Raw genomic sequence first — 20,125 nt, 5'->3', positions numbered from 1 at the left:
TCAAATCAGATGACCAAAATACTGGAGCTTCAGCTTCTAGACCTTAATCCTGAGGAAATAGCTTCTTAACCGGTTCTAGAACACAACGTGGGAATTTGGGACTCTAGTCGCCGCCTAACTCCGGACTGGCTGCTAGCTGGGTGGGCTCTCGTGAACAGTGCGCACGCGCGCGCAGGGCACGGCCGCCGACGTGAGGCGTGCGGGGCGCGTGCGCAACAGAGCCGCAGGGTGGTGCTACTCCTGCAGCGGTGCTCCGGGGGCTCGTGTTCCCGGCATGGGCATTTCGCTGTCGCCGCTGCTGACTGTGCTGTCGCTCCTCTCCGGCCGGTGGCTCGAACTAGGTCAGTGTGCTGGCCTGCCCGACTGTCCCAGGAGGCAGGAGGAAAGGGCTGGGGCGCTCGGCCACCGCGGCTGGCAGCGCCCGGAGGTACCTCCCAGAGGCGGCCAGCTGGGCGAGGGGGTTAACAGCTCGTATCGTTGTATTTCACTTTTTTTTTTTAAACTTTTAATTTATTATTCTGGAATCTTTTGAGCATAAAAAAATTAATAAAACAAGCCTCTCCCGCCCGCCCCCCGCGCCTCCCCCCGCCCCCCGCCACGTACCTGTTTCCCAGTTTAAACAGTTGCCAATTTTAATCTTGCTTGTTTGTAACCCCTTCCATTTTTCCATTCCTCTGGGAGATTTAGTTTGGAGTGAATTGAGGCACAATACAGTTTTATTCGTAATTATTTAGTTTGAGTAGCCAAAAAGACAAGAAATCACACACGCACACACACACACACACACACACACACACACAAAGTATCACTAACTCTCCCACCTAAAAAATTAACAATACTCCTTAATGTCATTAAACATCCAGTTAGTGTTCAAATCTATCTGCTCTGTTCTTAAATTATAGTTTACTTGTGGAATTAATGTCCAAATAAAATTCAAATATTGCTATTGTGTGTTGTTTCTTAATTCTCTTTTAGTCTGAGAATCTCCTGCTTGCTCTATTCCACCCTCCAGCCTCCCTTAAAGTTGATTAAATCATTAGTGTGTGTCAGAATGAGATCCAGAAAAGGGCCAAAGATAAGATTCTGGGGGACATGAAAACGTGTGGACTCTGCCTTTAGGGAACTTAGAGTACTTAGACATCTTTAGGTAAAAACACAACAAAGTAGTACATCAAGCCAGAGGAGTGTGGCCTTTAGGGTCTTGGTTTCTTCCTGTCAAATGAGGGAGTTGAAATAAAGATCCTTTTAATACTATGATTTTTTTTTTTGAGGTATTTAAACAGCATGTATGAGAGAGTTCATTCGATTATTTGATGATAATTTTTGTGCACTTGTGCTAGGTGCCAGGTATAACCTGGGAAAATAGATGTAGTTCTTTTCTTTCTTATGTAATGGAGAAGAGGCAAAGAAACAACATGAGCGGAAGAATGAATGGAAAGTTGATAGATGTATTTAAGGCTATGCTGTTGTTTAGTCGATAACTCGTGTCGGACTCTTGCGACTCCAGGGACTGTAGCCTACCAGGCTCCTCTGTCCATGGAATTTCCCAGGCAAGTATTCTGCAGTGGGTTGCTACTTCTTTCTCCAGGGGATCTTCCCAACCCAAGGATCAAACCTGGTCTCCTGCACTGGCAGGCAGATTCTTACAATGTTTAGATTTATCTCACTGGGACAAAGGGTTGTCATGTAGAGGGACAGAGAGGTAAAGAAAGAAAATCATTTGTTGAAAACCTACCATGTGCTAAACATTTCACACATTTTAATATAGCCATGCATTTGAGTTAGTTAGATATTACCCCCATTTTATAGATGAAGAAACTGAAATCCAGAAGAAGTAATTTGCCCAAGGTCATTCAGCAAATTAAGTGACAGAATAAGAATTTAAAGCCAAATTTTTCAGCCTCCAGATTTTTTCACTATAGCATTGAGTCTTACATATGATCCAAATATTGCCATTTGTTTTATATATATTCATGTAATTAATGACCACTCTCTTTTTCCTCTGCAGGAAATGGGCAGACAGTCAACATGGTCCAGCTACCAGGTGGGCGATTCCAGATGGGAACTGATTCACCAGATGGCAGAGATGGTGAAGGACCTGTCCGGGAGGTGACGGTAAAACCCTTTGCCATCGACATATTTCCTGTCACCAACAAAGACTTCAGGTACTCCCAGTGTTCTTCCAGGAGAAGTGACTCCTGGAAGAGTTACTCTAATAATATTTCACAATATTTAAAAGGAGCTTAGCTTGTTCACTATCAGAATATGACCTTTGCAAGTGTTATCTGCATTTTTCAGATGAGGAATCTGAAGTCCAAAGAGTCCTCATCTTTCATGAGTGGCCAACTGGGCCTGTAACTCAGATCCCCTGATTCTTGAGCCAGTGGATTGTCCCATGCACTGGGCATAGCACTGAGAAACATGGGCAGAAGTCAGACACTCTTCAACAGAAGAGGATGAATCGGGAGAAGGGGCATAATAGTTGAGAGTTCCTTAAATTCCCTTTATATTGGGTTGGCCAAAAAGTGCGTTTGGTTTTAAGTTAAAATGACGTATTTTTCAGTTTCAACAAGGATGTTACTGAACTAACTGAACAGACTTCTTGGCCAACCCAGTATTACTTAGGGAAATGGAATTATTTCCAGAATCAAACATTTTGATTCCAGCTTAATCTAAGAAGCCATGTTGAATGCCTCAATGTCCCCAAAGTGATGCATTTTGGGTAGGCTAAAGTAGAAAATGATCCAGCACATGTCAGTAATTTACCTTCAAACAGTGGAGGGAGGAGTATATAGAAAGGAGGGGGGAAGGAAGAGGAAAGGATGGGAAGATAAAGCAAATGTGAAAAATGACTCAAATTTTACATTTGTGGATTTAAAAGTTTTCAAGATCAAAACTTGCTGGTGAAAATTGATTCAGGAGACTCAGGCTAAAATAAGCATAAAGATTGTCAGTAAACTCCTCAGGCCTTTTGACTCATTGGTTCCACCTCTAGGAATTTGTCTTGAAGAATTAAGGTTGTCCAAAAAAGTTTAGCTAAAAAGGTGATTTTGTAAATAAATGTTAACAATTTAAGGATCACTTAAATATATTGCATCAATATAACAGAATACTTAGCAGCCTTAAAAACCTGTTGTCAAAAAGAGATAGTTAAAAATGTTGTGAAGAAAGGTTACAAAATACTACATAGGATTTGGCCCAGTTTTTTAAACTATGTGTGTAGAATGTATATGTGTTAAAAAGAACTGGAAGATGCAATATTGCATGAGGTGATGGATTTTGCTCATGTTTTTGTGATTTCCAAATGAAAATAATGACAGGAAGAACCTTATAAAAGCGATTTAAAAACCCTTGATTGGGGACATCCCTGGCAGTCCAGTCGTTAAGACTCTGTGCTCCCAAGGCAGGGCACTGGTTCAGTTCTTGGTCAGGGAACTGAGAGTCTGCATGCTGCACAGTGTAGCCAAAAATAAATAAATAAATTAGAGATGTCATCTTAAAAAAAAAAAAAAAAACTTGGTTGTGGAGTGAAGAGGGAGAGAATATAGACAGTTGTATCTTGGTGTGATAATGGATGGTTTTAGTTTTTTCCTTTTTCTTACCTATGTTTTCTCATTTTTCTATAATATAATGTTATATATGCTTTAAAAAATATTTGTAAAAGGAAAGTTATTAAAATCCAAGGAGAAATCACTTCTGATCAGGCTCACACCACATGATGACAACCATAAATTGCTAGCTAGATAGATGCATTCTTTTATGTTTCAAATGATGACCTTTTAGATGAAGGAAATATAATGTCACCCCCAGAAAGCCCCTAAACTTTGCTTAGAACCTGTAATCTGTGTTTACCTCTCTGGTAAGAGTCTCAAACCATTCAGATGGTCAGAGGTCAATAAGTAACTATTGCTACCAAATCTCGCCTCCTCCTCCATTCTTAGTACCCCTTTGATGGGTGAACAGTGTCTTCTAATATCAGAGGGCTAACACCAACCGGGTACTCTCAGTCCAGAGAAAACAATCTGTCTTATCCTGGAAATCTGCATGTTGAAATTGGCTCAGCCATACCAAACTATATGAAAATCCATTATAAAATCTCAGCAAGTCATTTCTTAAATATTCATTTGTTTGGTGACATTGGGTCTTAGTTGCAGCACTTGGACTCTTTAGTTGTGGCTTTCAGGTTCAGTAGCTTCTCGGCATGTGGGATCTTAGTTTCCCTACCAGGGATCGAACCCGCATCCCCTGCATTGCAAGGCAGATTCTTAACCGCTGGACCACAGAGAAGTCCCTCAGCAAGTCATTTTGATTTGACTCAATTTCTCTCATCTGTCTGAGGGAGATAGTAAAACCTATTCTCCCTTCCTCCCATGATCGATGTGAGATTAGGTATGTGTTGAAGAGAGACCCACTCCCTGCCCTTGAATCTTCTCAGCAGCTTTATTCATTATCTCCAAAAACTGGAGATAACCCAGATGACCTGCAGCTGGTGAATGGATAAATGAAATCTGGTCTATCCATCCAGTGAAATACTACTCAGCAATAAAACTGCCAAAAAAAAAAAAAGGAACAAACCACTGACATTGTCAACAACATGGATGATTCTTGGAAGCAGTATGCTAAGTGAAAGAAGCCAGACCCCAAAACTACATACTGCCTGATTCAGTTTATGTGAATTGACATTCTGGGAAAGGCAGAACTATGGAGACAAAAAACAGATCAGTGTTTGAGGAGGCATCGGGGAATTTTGGGGGGCAGTTAATGGAACTGCTCTGTATCTTGATTGTGACAATGACTATATGGTTTATCAAAACTCACAAAACTATACCCCCCAAAATGTGAATTCTCCTGTTTGTGAACTGCACACACAGAAACAAATTTTAAAAGAAAATCTGCTCAGGCTCTCAGGTTAATTCCTTGTAGTTCCTAAAGACTCTATGATGTGTGACTAATAGGATAAGGGTGTATGAGGTTTGCTGCAGCAAGAGAGGGTGAGGGTGGAGCACAGACGCCTGTCCGCTAAACTATGAAATCTCTCTTTTTAGGGAGTTTGTCAGGGAGAAAAAGTACCGCACAGAGGCTGAGGTGTTTGGGTGGAGCTTTGTCTTTGAGGACCTTGTCTCTGATGAGCTTAGAAACAAAGCAACCCAGAGAATGCAGGTAAGAGAACCCAGGCTTGCAGCTGGGTTCATGGGAGTGGGACCTGGACCGAGAAGCCTATGGGGTCTAGGGGGTCACCTGGGCCACCGTAGAGAATCAAACCTGAGAACCAGAGGCAAGGAAGAAGCCAGAGAGACCCACCCTGGAAGAGCGAGATGAACACACACTCCCGGGAAGTTCACTCTGTGCTGAGGTCCACAGAGAGAGAACTGTAAGATGCAGATAATACACAGGGTTCAGCGTACTCCCTGGACCAGCCAGAGAACCCCTGGAGAAGCCTCCTTCTAATAAGGGTGTTGAGGTGTCACACTTTAAAGATTCTGAACACAGGGGCTTCCCTGGTGGCTCAGTGGTAAAGAATCTGCCTGCCAACGCAGGAGATGACAGTTTGATCCCTGATCCAGGAGGATCCCACATGCCAGTGAGTGACTAAGGCCGTGTGCCACAACTACTGAGCCTGTGCTCTAGAGTCTGGGAGCCCTAACTACTGAAGCCCATGAGCCACGATAAGAGAACCCACTGCAACGAGAAGCCCATGTACCGCAACTAGAGAGTAGCCCCGCTCACCCTAGAGAAAAGCCCGCGCAGCAGCAAACACCCCACACAGCCATAAACAAATAAGTAAAAGATCCCAGACACAGCCTCACTTGGACCACCTGAGTCTCAGCCTGAAGTCTCTGCCTCCTGGATGTCCGTCAGGAAGGTGCCTCGCTGGGTCAGAGCACCTTGTAATTGCGCTCCTTCTTTTTTGCAGTCTCTCCTCTGGTGGCTCCCCGTGGAAAGGGCATTCTGGAGGCAGGTAAGGGTTGGTTCCTCAGTCTTGTTTCCTACCCCTGCTGACTCTCATTGTGGAAGCCTGGCTTCCCGTGATCCCTTGCCCATCTGGGAATACTGAGTTTTAAAGGATGACGGAGAAATTTCAGGGAAGCAGCCAAGCTGCCCCGTGTGCTCTGCACCAGTCCTTTTACCCTGGCCCATCCCCTTTGTCCCCTTTCTCCCTTTTGTCTCGTGTAGTCCTTTCTGTCTCTGGACCTCTCCTCACTCACCAGGCTCTCTCTTCCTACTTCCTTGCTCCATCTAGTGGTAAAAGCTGAACTCAGGCACCCTAAGCCTAGCCTTCCTCAGACTTCCATGAGCTCCCAGAAGCTTGTCTCACTTCATCCTGGCTATCAGCCTGCAGGTCCTGGCTCTGGCATCCGAGAGAAACTGGAGTTCCCAGTGGTACACGTGAGCTGGAATGATGCCCGTGCCTACTGTGCTTGGCGGGGGAAACGGCTGCCCACCGAGGAAGAGTGGGAGTTTGCTGCCCGAGGGGGCTTGAAGGGTATAGAGATGCCAGGGCAATCTCCCTTGATTCTTTCTCTCCATCCTGCCTTGCGTGGGTGCGGGGGAGGGGGGGCTTCAAAGGGTGGGACGGGCTCACACTCCCTGGAGTAGTGCTTCTTACACTCTGTGGTCATGGATCAGTTGTTACTGTTATTTCTAATCTGTCTCAAACCAGTACTTCCATAAAATACCATAAAAATTAATAACTAGAAAATGGAATGAAAAAACAGACATACTTTTTTTTAATTGTTGGAGATTCCACAGACATGTGCCACTTCAGATAAATACAATCAGAACCACATGGCGTGAGGAAAAGAAAAGTATTCCCTACGCTGGATACCTTTTCCATAGCTGTGGAGGGATTAATGTGACAAACTGCTATTTGTTCGTAACTCAGTTATTTCTCAATCCTAACTAAACAAAAAGTTAGAGTGAAATGGCAATTCCCCGTATTCACTGCCTCTACACACTCTTTGAATGAACACCAGCTAAACCCATAGTCAGTATTATTCATGTGATAAATGAGATTGCTTGTTCATTGATCCAGTCTAAGTCCAGTGAACAAATCTCTCAGTGCTTACCCTTGGTTTCTGTACTTACCCCAGCATGAGTGGGTAACAGATAGTTTACAGAATGGCACTGGTCCAAATCACACCTAGGATTGTGCTGTCCAGGAACAGATCAGAAGTCAGGGGCTCTGAGTGCAGTTCTGTGAGGACAAGGGAAGGGTGTGAGATGTCAAAGTGAGTCATCTTACTCTTCTTTCTCATCACCTCCTCTCTTCCTTTCGGTCCCCTCGCTCCTTCTGTCTTTCCCTTCTTCCCTAACCCTTTACCTCTCCCCTCCTCTGCTGTCTCCTTGCTCTCCCGGCAGGTCAGGTGTACCCCTGGGGAAACAAGTTCCAGCCAAACCGCACCAACCTGTGGCAGGTAAGACAAGTTCCTCGCCCTTGTTCTTTTCTGAGGGTGTGGATTGAGACTTGCTGCAGGCTGGGCATGGCATTAGGCCATGGGACTCAGGGGCCTCCATGTTCTAACAGACCGGAAAAGGGGTAAAGCAGTAAAGGGGTAAAGCGAAAGACAGTATAGTGGGGCTGCGTGGTGAAGATGAGCAATGTGTGCTCAGGAGCGCATCCCTGCCTGGGACGGTGGGGGAGTGACTGGACGGTGAACGTGCCATTTGAGCTGGTGGAACTGAAGCTTGCCAGGAGAAAAATGGGGGAAACACCATGTGTGTCAGCAGTGGGAAAGGGTCCAGCATGTTCAGAGATGTGACAGACTCCGAGGGCTGGCGCACAGAGCTGCTGCCCTCCAGTCGAATGAATAAGTTGAACAAATGACATCAGCAAACACTGGTTACTTGTTCCAGAATCTTGGTGGTAAAGAGCAGGAGGTGAGGAAGGCAGGGTCAGGACAGGTAAGGGAGAGTGAAGCCTTTTGGTGGTGGAAGGGAAGGGGAAGGTACAAGGGATCACTGGTTCCTGTAGGGAGAGGCAGGGTACAGAGCGGGGAGATGGGGCCTTTCCTCCGAAGGCACATGGGGTTCATGCAGCTGAGGGAAGTCACTGAGAGTGGAGAAGTGGGTGGGCTGGGCGGGTGTGGACATACGGGGAACCACACACTTCCTAATCCAGCCAGGAGGTCATGGTGGAGGACATGAGGCAGCTGGCTTGGGACCTCAGGTCACTGCCCCATGCCCTTCCCCTACCCCAGAGGGTACCACAAGATGGCCTTGGTTAAAACCCCTCTGGGCAAGTGGATGGTAAATCCTGTAGCCTAAACATCCCTTCCCACTCACCCCAGGGAAAGTTCCCCAAGGGCGACAAGGCTGAGGATGGCTTCCATGGCGTCTCCCCCGTGAATGCTTTCCCCCCACAGAATGACTACGGTAAGACTACACAGCGGGTTGCTGTCAGCGCTCACAGGTTGGTTGGCTGGATGGTTCTGCCTGGTAGTCGAGGCAGGAGAAGCAGCGCTGGGAAGGATTCGGTCCCCTGGGCCGTTGTTGGTCAGGGCGGGTGGAGGTGGCATTCCCAGCCAGGGCCTGAGCTGCTGCTGTGCCACAGGGCTCTATGACCTCGTGGGCAACGTATGGGAGTGGACGGCGTCACAGTACCAGGCTGCCGACCAGGACATGCGTGTCCTCCGGGGGGCGTCCTGGATCGACACAGCCGATGGCTCTGCCAACCACCGGGCACGTGTCACCACCAGGTGAGGGGCTGGGTCCTGGTCTCCTGGAGCACAGGTAGCACCGGAGCTGCTGTGGGCGCTGCTTCCACACCTCTCTCTCCACTGGGGGGTGTGGGTCCAGAACAGAAAGCAAGCCAACCTCACCAGGTAAAGCCAGGAGCCCGGTGCCTTTTCCTGCCAGCTCTCAGCACCGAGGGAGACTGTGTCTAATGTCTTAATTATATGGGTTTCTCTTATCCTCATAGCTAGGCGTGCAGAGGGAGGGGACTGGAATGGCCACATCAATAGGTCATGGCCAGGGATCATTGAAATATTAACTTTTCTAACAAAGAGGGCATGTAAAAAAACATTTTATGCAACCATTTTGTTTTACAATCAAGGAAAAATAGTCTCAGGGAGGTCCTGGGCCTGCTCATTTCATACAGATGATTAATGATGGTTAGTGCTGGCCCCTGAATGGTAGAGTTCCCAGCTCCCAAGTTGCCTTCTAGGACTTTCTGCTTTGTCTGTAGATTTATTTTGATTAATCTCCTTGCAGCTCCTCCTGCTCCTGGTTTCTTTAAGGATGGTAGAGAGGCCATGTGGATTATCCTCACCTTTTTTTTTTTTTTTAATGTTTATTTACTTATTTATTTGCTGCATTGCATCAGGCAGGATCTTTCATTGTGACTCACAAATTCTAGTTGTGGCACCTGGGCTCAGTAGTTCAGTGCACTGGTTTAGTTGCCCCAAGGAATGTGGGATCGTCATTCCCTGACCAGGAGTCAAACCCCATTCCCTGCATTGCAAGGTGGATTTTTAACTATTGGGCCACCAGAGAAGTCTTTCCCCTTTTACCTTAGGACAAAGGAGTGGAGAAAGTATTGGTCTGGGGACCAGGAAATTGGGTTTGCTGCTGATTCTGCTGAAAGAGTGGTTGGCCTTGGGCAAGACATGTAAATCTTCCTGGTATCTGATTCTGGGGTCTGTGAGATGGTGAACAAAACCTACCCTCCAGAGCAGTAAGAGAAATAGCAAATGCAGGAATCCATGTGAAAGTTCTTTGAAAAGTGTGAGTACTGATTGAGGCTGTGATGGTCTCACTTGTTGCCAACAGGTTCTTTTTGGCTGAGTTATTAGTCTAAACTACCAACAGTTGGAAGTTATTAGCACGGCCTTTCCTGCCTTCCATGCAGTCTCAGGACCAGCCTCGCTTCCTCCACCCTGTCCCAAGGTCCCTTCTTACCTCTCCCCACTCCCCAGGAATGGCATGCCCTCTGGACCTGCCCTCACACCACTTTTCTTTCGAGACTAGGCCCTCCTCAGTCCCCAGCCCCCAAACCCCCCAGACCACAGAAGGCCCTGGGAGCTGGAGCAGGAGAGCTGGGTGAGGCCCAGGCCCCTTTCTCAGCAAATGTCCGTTCTCTCTCCCATTCTCTGGTGGCAGGATGGGCAACACTCCAGATTCAGCCTCAGACAACCTAGGCTTCCGCTGCGCTTCGGGTGCAGGCCGACCGCCTGGAGAGCTGTGAGTGGCTATGCAGAAACCAGAAGAGTCCTGTGGCACCCAGGCCACTCCCCGGCCACATTCCAAACACAGCCAGACTCCAGATGACCTCCATCCCCTTCCCCATCCTCTGTGACAGGCACCTCTCCCCAGGGCAGGAAAGGACCCTGACCTCCACAGAAGGGTGATACTGTGTCTTGGAGAAGGGGCCCAACTTATTGATTGTGGCCAGGAGCTGGATGTTTCTCTTAGAGGTCAGATATTGACCATATAGGGGCCACATATTCAAACAGTTGGGTCACAGTGCTCAGAAAGGCAGTTTGTGAAAAAAATTTTCAATCTGCTCCTTCCCCCTTTCATGATGTCTGACCCAGGGATCTGACATTATTCAAGGCAGAATCTCCCCCAACCCAGGAATTGAACCAGGGTCTCATGCACTGCAGGTGGATTCTTTACCAACTGAGCTCTTGGGGAATCCAGAATCTCCCCAGGCCTCCTTGTTTTCCCAGCAAGTTGCCATAGAAAGAAAATGATTCCTTTATTTGCCTTATTTGTGGGGTTTCACACATCTCCGAGGGAACCTGGTTTCCAGCACATGAAATGCAGTTCCGTGGGCTCTTTAAAGCTCAATGTCAGTCTTAAAAGGGTCTAGGAGAACCATGGATTTACCAGGTGAGACTGTGCACCATGGGAGTTGCAGAATGAATAGTACTCAGAAGAAACAGCAGATGATTCCCTTTCTATTGTTAATTATGCAAGGGTGCCCACATGCCTCGATAAACGTCCCCAGAGAAGAACCTGCTCCCATGGTGTCACTGGGTATTGTGGGGTCAGTAAAAATCACCTGTGTGATTCTCAGACTGTTCTCTTTCATCCTCACCCTGGGACCCCCTGGGCAGTGCACTGTCAGTAACTCTGGGCCTCCAGAGGAGAAGTGGAGATGGTAGTACACCTAGGCAGTGGAGCTGCATAGAGGCTCCAGGTTCTAGACCACAGCTGGTCCCCTAGTCCGGGGGCCTGGCTTCGGCTGCACTGACCACCAAATGATGCCTCTGAGAGGGGAGAGTGGCCCCAGTTCCTGGGGTCCTGGCCAGGGCCAAGTGCACCCTCTGGACAGGCCCTGCACACACTCTCACCCCCTTTCGGCGGCTTCTGCACCCTGCCTGACCCCCACCCCACCTACCCCGCCCGTCCTCCGCTCAGAAGTCCTCCTCAGCCAGGGAGAGGAGCACGGCCTTGGGCGTGTTCTCGAAGAGGGCCGCCCGGTTCTGCTGCTGCCCTTTCTTCACCCAGTGACCATAGATCCGGAAAGCGTAGGCGTCGATGAGTCGCCGCAGAGGCCGGAGGGCGTAGGGGTCTCGAATGACGATCTCCCGGGTCACGGGCTTCACCCGGCGGTACTGGTAGTAGATGCGCACTGAAGCCAGCACCGTCAGGCAGATCACCTGCGGGGGGCGGGGCCTGAGCGCCGGGCCACACCCCCAGGCCTGTCTCCTCCCGCGTCCCGCGCAGGCCGACCCGAGCTCGGATGTTTCCAAGCCTTGTGTGGCGTCGGTTGGGCGCGTCCTACCGTCACCGCCTCCCGCCCCCCGCCCCCCAATTACCCCCATTCCCGCCCGACCCGCAAGCGCAGGCTTTTAGACTATCAGCAACAGAAGCCGGAAGAAATTGAGCTGGAACCATCATAGGGCTGGATGGGAGGGGAAGGGCAGGTGGTCGTAAGGAGTCCGTATGAAGGGCACTGGGGGCTTGGGTTTCAGGGGCCCTGAGTGGGAGGTGAGCCCGTAGTACCTTGAACTTGCCCCGGGGGCTGAAGTGACGCACTTCCTCCACCACGTACTGCTGGAAGAAGGGGTGCGCCAAGGCCTCTTCTGCCGAGCAGCGCCTCTGGGGGCTCACCACCAAGAAGCGGGAAACCTGAGAGAAACACGATGGAACGGAGGACATGTCAGGCCGGGGTCTCTCTCGCAGCAGGCGCCTCCATCTCTCCCACCACTCCTCCCCCGACCCCCAACACCCCCCCCCCCCAACTCCAACACCAACACTGGACTTGCCCCTCGCCTGAGCCCGGGAGCCAGCACACCCGGCCTCTCACCAAGTCCTTCACGGTGTCCGAGTAATCATCCCATTCCGGTGAGCCAAACTGGTAGTTGCCACTCATGATCATTCTCAACATCAGCATCTGCTTGCGGTGCCAGAAGGGCGGGGAGCCGGCCAGCAGCGTGTACATGATGACCCCCGTGCTCCACCTGGCATCGGGGGAGCAGCGGAGGGAGACAGGTGGGCGGGCTGTAGCGCCCACCCCATCCCCCTTCCCCAGCCCGGTGCTCCCAGTCAGGGGAGCACCCCTGTCCCTACGGGTCACCTCCCTCCCCCCAACACACTCACATGTCCACCTCCTTCCCATAGCCGGGGTGGTCATCGTTCATGGAGCACTCAATGATCTCAGGGGCCAGGTAACTGGGGGTCCCACAGACCTCTGCAGGGACAGTTTCCATCGGGGCAGGTCAGCAGAGGCACATGGAAGAGAAAGGCCCACAGGGACAGTAGACGTGGAACTGAAGTGGTATGGCTGGACTGGGACTCTGAACACGGCCGCAGGCTCAGAGCCAAGGGCAGGCCAGGGTGCTAGCTCCTATGGCCACCCACTTGGGGCCTGTCAGTGGCTTGGTCATAGGAGCCAGCACTGGGTTGGAACACAGGCAGTGGGAACCTGGCTCAGCCCAGTCCTGGGAAGAGAGAGCCAGCCTTGAAATGGTAGGATTTTTTATTCTGGGGGGAAAAAACCCAGGCAGTCCCTGTTCCTGGGAGAGCTGATGAGAGAGCCTGAGCCCCTAACACGGGCCGGGGCCACGTTTCCAGACCTCGCAGCTTCTCTCCTGGCTCCAGCTGGCAGGAAAAGCCGAAGTCTGTAAGCTTGATGTTCATGTTATCATCCAGGAGGATGTTCTCAGGCTTCAGATCCCGATGCACGATGTTGAGTCTGTGCAAGGTGGCGATCACCTCCAGCAGGGCTCTCATGATCTTCCTGGGGTGGCACAGGCACATGTTACCCTCATCTGCTACTCTGCAAGGTCAGGTAACAGGCAGGGAGACCAAAGCCCATAGGCCAGCCTGACTGCAAGTGACGGAGGACTCCAGACAGGCGGACCCACCTAGGCTGGGTCAAGGAAGGAGGGATACCACCATAGCCCACAGCGCACACTCCCCAACCAGACCAGTGCACGCCGCGCTGCCTCCACAACCTCCGTGCCTAAGCTGGACTCAGACAGGAAGTAGGGAGAGGGGCAAGTGGACCCTCACCTGGTCTCTTTCTCACTCAGGGTGACCTTCTCAGTGAGGTAGTCAAAGAGCTCCCCTCTCTTCATCCTGTGGGGACAGAGGATTTGTCACTGGATGGCCCAGCAGGTTACCCCCTCCTTACCCTATTTCCCACCTAACACCTCCAGGGGTAAAGTGGCCCACTCCCCACTAAGGACCACAATCTGCAGGGAGGAGCTGGGGAAGTGAGTGGAGAGGCTGTCTGGGAAGGTTGGAGTAAGAACAAGGGACACTGGAGGGGTGGGGTGCCACCATTGTGAGGGTCCCCCATGTGTGGGAGTGACAGCATGGACTGGGACCCATCAAAGCCAAAATCAGAGTCGGGGGAGGAGAAAGGGACCCTGAGTCACTGGCCCAAGGTCCCAGACCCAGATCAGAAGGACCAGAGTGTCCTGTCTTTTTCCAGGAACAAATGGAAGCAGCAGCAGTACAAGTGATGGAGGAGCGGTTTTGCCTATTTTTGGATTTTTTAGAAGTGTGATTCCATCTTCCCACTTGAGAGGATCTAGAAGGAGGTCTCTGCTGGAATAATCTAGTTACACCCTGGAGGGCAACTTGAGGCAGCATTATAAATAACTTCCCAAGCAACTTCTTCAAAGGTTAGAGACATTTGAGCTGCCCCCAAGGGCTCTACAGGACTGAGCCACTGAGCAGAGTTGAGACAGCTGCAGCTGGGCAAGGCTGGAGGGGTCCTGGGAAAGTCTCCCTTGGTTGAATAAAAAAGGTGTATCCTGCCCACCCCTCCAGGGAAAGCAGGGTCCAAGAGATTTTGGCCAGTATCAGAGGGAGACAAGAAAATCCTTGAATTTAGCTGATGCAGCAGGGAGGGGAGTTCTCTTTGAGGAGCAGCCCAGAAATTACAGATGTAATTCAGACATTATCGGTACCATGTTCTTAAAAAGCAATGTGTGCCTCCGGTTTTGATCACTTCAATTCCATTTTAAACACACTAGGAGAACTCACTAATGGCAGCAGCAGCAGCAAAAAGATGTACCAGTAAACGCTGGGACACTGCAAGGGCCATCAGCAGGCTCCTGCCTCCTACAGCTGGCAGTTTAATTATACACAAAGGCCAAATTAAATGGTCTCTCCACGAAAAAAAGTAACACTGTGCATGTTCAGTATGGCGACAAAAAAAAAAAGTTCCAACAATACAAAATCTGCTTGAATAATTCTCTGAAGTAAATCTAGTCCCTAGATGACAAGGAGCTTATCTCAATAGTCCTGTTGGTGCACAAGCAAAGGAATAGTGACGTGTTGTTGACAGTGATGATGGTGATGATGACAATGATGATAATGTCAATCTTTGAACTACATGCCAAATACAATCTCTACCGCCTGCCTCTCTCGTGGGCCTCTTGCCCCAATACTGCCTCAGCTCTTCCCTCTGCTGGGGGCTCCTTCTCTGGGTCTTGGCTGGACTCCATCTCGCCCTTCATCCAGGTCTCTGTTCAGGTCACTTCTGGAGAACATTCCCCACCCGCTCCCTCTGACCCTTGCTCAGCTCTGTGTGTCTGGAAATGTGCATAACTCTGTGTGTGTTTTATGACTTGATTGCTTTCTCCTCGCTCTCGGTGAAAACTCGTGCACGCAGTAGGTTTGCCTATCCTCAGTGTCTAGAATAAGCATTGCCTGGCCGCCCTGGTCATCACATGGTAGTTAGTAATGACTAGCATTTACATTGTGTCAGTCCCTGTGTATTTATTACTCCTGCAATCCTGATGAGAAAGCTGATGTGGAAAGTAAATCGTCCAGCCCAGAAGGGACGCAGGGTTCAAAACCAGGCAGCCTGATCCCAGGGGCCTGATCTGCCTAAAACTTCTGTGTCCTTATTTGATGTCCACCATGTAGGGGGCTGGCTGCTGGTCTCCAGGAAGCCCTGAATGGGGAGAATTTTCTCAGTTAGGCCCCAGGCCTGGGTACTTACAGATCAAACACCAAGAAGAAGAAGGTGTTGGTCTCATAAGTGTCCTTCAGCTGTACTGAAATGGAAATGGCTCATCTCAGGAGCAGAGGAGCCCAGGCGGGGCAGTGGAATGCAGGGGTGAGGGGATTAAAGGTGCTGTGGGCTGACTCAGAAGCTGGAGGGGGTTTCAGGGTTCAAAGGAAGCCTCCCCCTCCCCCCAGGAGAGGGGGCAGCCAGGGACTTTGAACTCCACATTCCTCCACCCACACCCCTGCCTGTCATCCCTTCTGTAGGGCTGAAAGAAGAGGCCTGGAGCTGAATCCTGGGAGCAGGAAGTTGGAGCTGGGAGCCCCAAGCCTCCGGGCACTGCGCCGGCGGGGGCCCTGGGTTGCGGGAGACAGTCTGGGTGTTTCTGGCTAGCTGCACTGGGGCCACACTCCCCGGCCGGGTTATCAGCGCAGAACGGGGGCAGGGCACCCTGCCGTGGCTCGGGGCCACCACTCACTGATGTTGGGGTGTCCCGAGACCTTGCGCAGGATGTCCACCTCCTTCTGCGTGGCCTCTCGCAGCTCCTGCACCTCCTCGGAGCTGAAGCTGCCCCCGCCGGTGATGTCGATGATCTTCACAGCGTACTCCTGGCACGTGGGCTTGTGGATGCAGCGCCTGACGACGCTGCTCACTCCCCTAGGGGTGCAGAGGACAGATGGTCCCGGGGGCCCCTAACCCCAGGGGGAGGCCCACATTCAGGCCACAGCAGAGAGGTCCTGCCTTGTCCCCCAACTCCCTGTGAGCTTCGGGGCAGCAGTCCCCAACTTTGGGGCCCATTTTTGGCACCAGGGGCCAATTTCATGAAAGACAGTTTTTCCATGGACCTGTGGGATGAGGGATAGTTTTGGGATGATTCAAGAGTGTTACATTTATTGTGTACTTTATTTCTATTAGTATTGCATCAGCTCCACCTCAGAGCATCAGGCATTAGATCCTCGAGGTTAGGAACCCCTGCTTTGGGGGACGGAAGGTTGAAGAAGGCTCCGGGGGATGGGGGCGATTTGCCTGGAGCCAGAGGAAGAAGTCTGCTTTCAGGCCTCCTGGTTTCCGTCACTGCTCTTTCTCAGCTCAGAGGAAGAAACCGTACACCCCTAGGACCCCGAGCTGCATTCTGACGCCTGACCCCTGACCCTGAGCCAAGGCTGGATTGGATGTGCTGTCAACAGCTCTGGGGTGGGGGGTGGGGCTCCCTTTGCTGGGAGGGTCTCTGATCTGGGTGCCTTTATACCTGCTTCCTCCATCCCAAACCCCAAACTGAAGTTTTCTCTAAGTGGACAGTGCTTTGGAGATGAAGACGGTCAGGACTCAGGGTCAAGGAGAGATTGCTCCTGCCCGCAGAGCCGTCCAGAGGCTCGGATCGCACTTCTTGGGGGAGGTCTGGGCCTTACCTGCCCAGGATCTCCTTGGGCTCATAGTTCTCATAGAAGCTCTGTGCAGAAGAGGAGTCCGGCAGCGACTTGTCCTGGGTCATATCAGCTCTAAGAGGGGAACAGAAAGAAACCGTCAGCCTTCCTGACCTAGGGGATGTGGTCTGTGAGGGCTAAAACTATCTCTCCCTTAGCTTTGTATGTCCTGGCAGAGGGCTGACCTCTTGTGAATATTCAAAATAAATGCTTGTGAATTTTATAGATAGCCAATGGGAATGTGCTGTATAACACAGGGAACTCAACCTGGTGCTCTGTGTCAACCTAGAGGGGTGGGATGGGATGGGAGGTGGGAGGGAGGTTCAAGAAGGAAGTAACGTAAGTATAGCTATAGCTGATTCATGTTGATACATGGAGAAACCAACACAACACTGTAAAACAATTACCCTTCAATTAAAAATCAATAAAATTTTAAAAATAAAAGATAGTTTAAAAACCACTTGTGAATTTTAAGAAAGCTCTGGAAAGAGCTCAGCTTGCTTCTCCCCACTGGTGTAAACTCTTGTGACCCCAGTTGACCACGTGGCTCGCAAAATGTTCTCCTTGTTAGCTGTTGCTCCCCAGAAGGAGCAGCAGATGGTCAGCCAGGTCCAAGCCCAGGTTTGAGGCAGGAATCAGACCACTGGGCCCCAGGATTAGCTCTGACAAGGCCAACACACCCCTGGGTTTAGGAAGTACCACCAACAAACTCTGCAAAGGACAAATTAAAGTGCTGTTTCTTTTTCCTCTTGGAGGAGATGAAGCCGGTCCTGCTTTCCTTTGCCTGCCCTCTGCACTTGTGGAAAAGGTGAGAGACTTCACGGTTTCATCTTCAAATATGGCGCCCCCATAATCTCACCTATTGCTCCAGTAGTAACTGTCCTACCCGGAAAACACCTCTCCTTCCAGGACAGGCTTCCTATGCTTCCCACTGCTGCTTCCTCACTCCTTCCGTCCTTACCCAGGACTTCTGTCACTCTCCCTCCTTCTCTCTTCCTTCCTTCCTCTGTTCTCTTTCCTCCTTCCTTTTCCCCTTCCTTTTTTTAAAAGGTTTTTTTTTTTTGCCTATATTGTTTTATTTGGGGGGCTGCACCACTGGACATGCGGGATCCTAGCTCCCCAACCCAGGATCAAACCCACATCCCCAGCACTGGAAGCCTGGCGTCTTAACCACTGGACTACCAGTCCCCTTTCCTCCTTCCTTTCTTTCATACTCTGAGAAGCACTGTGCCAGGTGCTCCGAGGGAGGCAGAGCTTGATGGGTGAGTCCTGGTCCCGGCCCCTGGTGTCACTCATGGACGTGTGCCCACTCCATCCAACTGTGATGGTCTCTGGGACTTCCCAACCACCCTTCCCGCCGGGCCCAGTGCAGGCGTATTACTAGTGCTGCTCCACAGATGTAAGTCATCGGCCGGAGGGATCCCTCTGGTCCAGATTCCTGCCCACAGGATGGTCCTGTCCTCAGCATGCCCCAGGCCCTACCTAACGACCAGTGAGCCCTGGGTGGTCCCGCTGCAAGGCAGGCAGAGTGGAGCCAGGACACTCGGGCCTGGACTCAGAGGAGCTGGCCGGCTTTGCTTCAGGAACGTGGAGGCCACTGGGCTCCGAACTCCTTCCTCGCTTGGAGGATTTGAGGAATGGAGAAAATGCTGTACCAACCGGAAAAGGAGCAGAGAGAAAACGGGCACGAGCTTCCGCTCAGCACAGCCAAAGCTGCCTCTGGTCCCACTTCCATCTCGCTTTCTGGGTCCAAGAAGGCCTGGCCTGATCAAGGGGCCAGTTTGCTGACTGGCGGCAGCCTGGGCTGCCTGGAGACAGGCTGGCTGTTCCAGGAAGCCTGGTGTCCTCACTGCTGGGTGCCTGGTTACCGGGGGAAGGACAAGAATAACAACGGTCTCCTCTGCCAGCGGCAGGCCTGGCGCTGCCTCCACTCCACCCTCGTCAGTAACCCCGGCTGAGCACAGGAGTGTCTGTTCCCCAGAAAAATTAGCCCAGTTCCTGGTGAGTCCTGTAAAGCTCCAAGGCGGGCATCTGTTCCCCTGCTCCCCACTTCTCAAAGCCAGATAGGAGGTCTCTCCCTTCCCCCAGCCCTCCATGCGCAGAGGGTGTATCCCGACCCAGCCTGGCATGCCATCCCATCCAGGGGCCCCATTCCCTGGCACCACCATCTCCACCCGAGTTCCAGCACTGGGCGGGTAGGTGATGAGGTCCATCTTGCCCCATCCCCTTGCTCTAGGCCTAACTTGGGGCCAGCTTCGTGCCTCTGTCCACTGTCCCCACCTGCATCCCCCAAGGCACCCCTTTGTAAAGGGTCCCCAAATGCGAGGACGTAGCCCGGTCCTTTTTGGAACATAACATCTCTCCCCAAAACTGACAGTCAGCAAACAGTCACAGGGATCTACTTTCTGTGGACAAATACCTTCAAAAGTCAGTGCTGCCATTCTCCTGGGTTCGTCTACTGTCAGAAGTGAGAAGAAGTGGGCCTAGTGGGTTTGGGAGGGTCTTCTCTACCCCATGACTTCTCCTGCTCCCCACCAGGCTTTTATCACTCACTGACCCAGCTACTCACCGCTATACCTCGCAGGCCCTGGAGTGAACGTGATGGGAATCCCAAAGGTCCCGGACCCGCCCAGGGAGAGGGGACAGCGGAGGACTGAAGCGTGTCCCGAGCAGACACTTGCGGCCCGAGTAGGATATCTTGCTGTTCTTCCTTCTACTTGAGGACGGAAGGCTGATGTGCCAAAAATAAAGCACAACTGCAAAGCTGGGATGCTGGCCAAGGCTTGGCAGGCCAAGTCTCACCAGGGGATGACCTCTGGTGGAGGGTGAAGGAAGTTCGGGTGGCCTGGGAGCAGGCAGGACAGCATGTGGTGATCAGTCGGTGACCAGTCTTCCCTCAGGAGCTCACTAAGCCTTCCGGCATGTGGGAGAACAAAGCCAGCTTGCCAGGAATGCACTGACTTCTCTGTGTGCTGAGCGCTCTGGAGACACCCCTGTGCGCCAACTCTGCAGCCTGGCTGTCCAGGGGAACTGATCAGCTATGGTTTGTGTGGCTGATTGACCAAATGCAGACCTCAAAGTTTATCCCGGACTCCATCTCTCATCAGCCTCCAAGATTTCATTCTTAACTCATTTTGTTTTCAGCCAGCAGTTCCTGATGAATGAGAGGAGGTTCATGTGCCAGGAAAAACACTTGGGCGCTAACTGTGGGCGGCTCTGGGCCCTTTGGGTTAGGGTCCTCATCAGTGTGATTCTAGCTTAAGAGGTTGACAGAATTGGAAATAAT

General features: G+C 51.0%; 2 protein-coding genes across 10 annotated transcripts; one reads left to right on the top strand and one right to left on the bottom strand.

The window, feature by feature from the left end:
* Window positions 1–217: 217 nt before the first annotated feature.
* SUMF2 (sulfatase modifying factor 2) lies at window positions 218–17,299 on the top strand. 5 transcript variants are annotated; one of them, XM_086374753.1, is made up of 9 exons: window positions 218–341; window positions 2,009–2,165; window positions 5,046–5,160; window positions 5,915–5,959; window positions 6,334–6,484; window positions 7,360–7,415; window positions 8,289–8,373; window positions 8,552–8,696; window positions 15,682–17,299. In XM_086374753.1, exons 1-9 carry the CDS (start codon window positions 275–277, stop codon window positions 15,806–15,808), a joined length of 948 nt encoding a protein of 315 aa, XP_086230879.1. In that variant the 5' UTR covers window positions 218–274; the 3' UTR covers window positions 15,809–17,299. The 5 variants fall into 5 exon arrangements, with proteins under 5 accessions (XP_086230879.1, XP_086230882.1, XP_086230880.1 ...); XM_086374756.1 differs by having other exon boundaries at window positions 6,242–6,484; XM_086374754.1 differs by lacking the exon at window positions 15,682–17,299 and adding an exon at window positions 10,102–11,019.
* Window positions 6,925–19,558, bottom strand: PHKG1 (phosphorylase kinase catalytic subunit gamma 1). 5 transcript variants are annotated; one of them, XM_086374746.1, is made up of 11 exons: window positions 18,499–19,194; window positions 16,825–16,914; window positions 15,894–16,072; window positions 15,410–15,464; window positions 13,465–13,530; window positions 13,026–13,189; window positions 12,550–12,640; window positions 12,257–12,410; window positions 11,953–12,078; window positions 11,345–11,606; window positions 6,925–7,195 (listed from the first exon to the last, which is right to left on the bottom strand). In XM_086374746.1, exons 1-10 carry the CDS (start codon window positions 19,050–19,052, stop codon window positions 11,361–11,363), a joined length of 1,725 nt encoding a protein of 574 aa, XP_086230872.1. In that variant the 5' UTR covers window positions 19,053–19,194; the 3' UTR covers window positions 6,925–7,195; window positions 11,345–11,360. The 5 variants fall into 5 exon arrangements, with proteins under 5 accessions (XP_086230872.1, XP_086230876.1, XP_086230877.1 ...); XM_086374750.1 differs by lacking the exon at window positions 6,925–7,195 and adding an exon at window positions 19,409–19,558 and having other exon boundaries at window positions 10,683–11,606; window positions 18,499–18,699; XM_086374751.1 differs by lacking the exons at window positions 6,925–7,195; window positions 18,499–19,194 and adding an exon at window positions 19,259–19,558 and having other exon boundaries at window positions 10,683–11,606.
* Between the last annotated feature and the right edge of the window lie 567 nt (window positions 19,559–20,125).

Source organism: Bos grunniens, chromosome 25 (assembly GCF_055505025.1).
Source record: "Bos grunniens cultivar Pamir isolate PY7600 chromosome 25, Bosgru_T2T1.0, whole genome shotgun sequence".
Classification (NCBI taxonomy): Eukaryota; Metazoa; Chordata; class Mammalia; order Artiodactyla; family Bovidae; genus Bos; species Bos grunniens.
The sequence above is the reverse complement of the archived record's forward strand: the minus strand, read 5'-3'. Positions and strand labels throughout refer to the sequence as shown.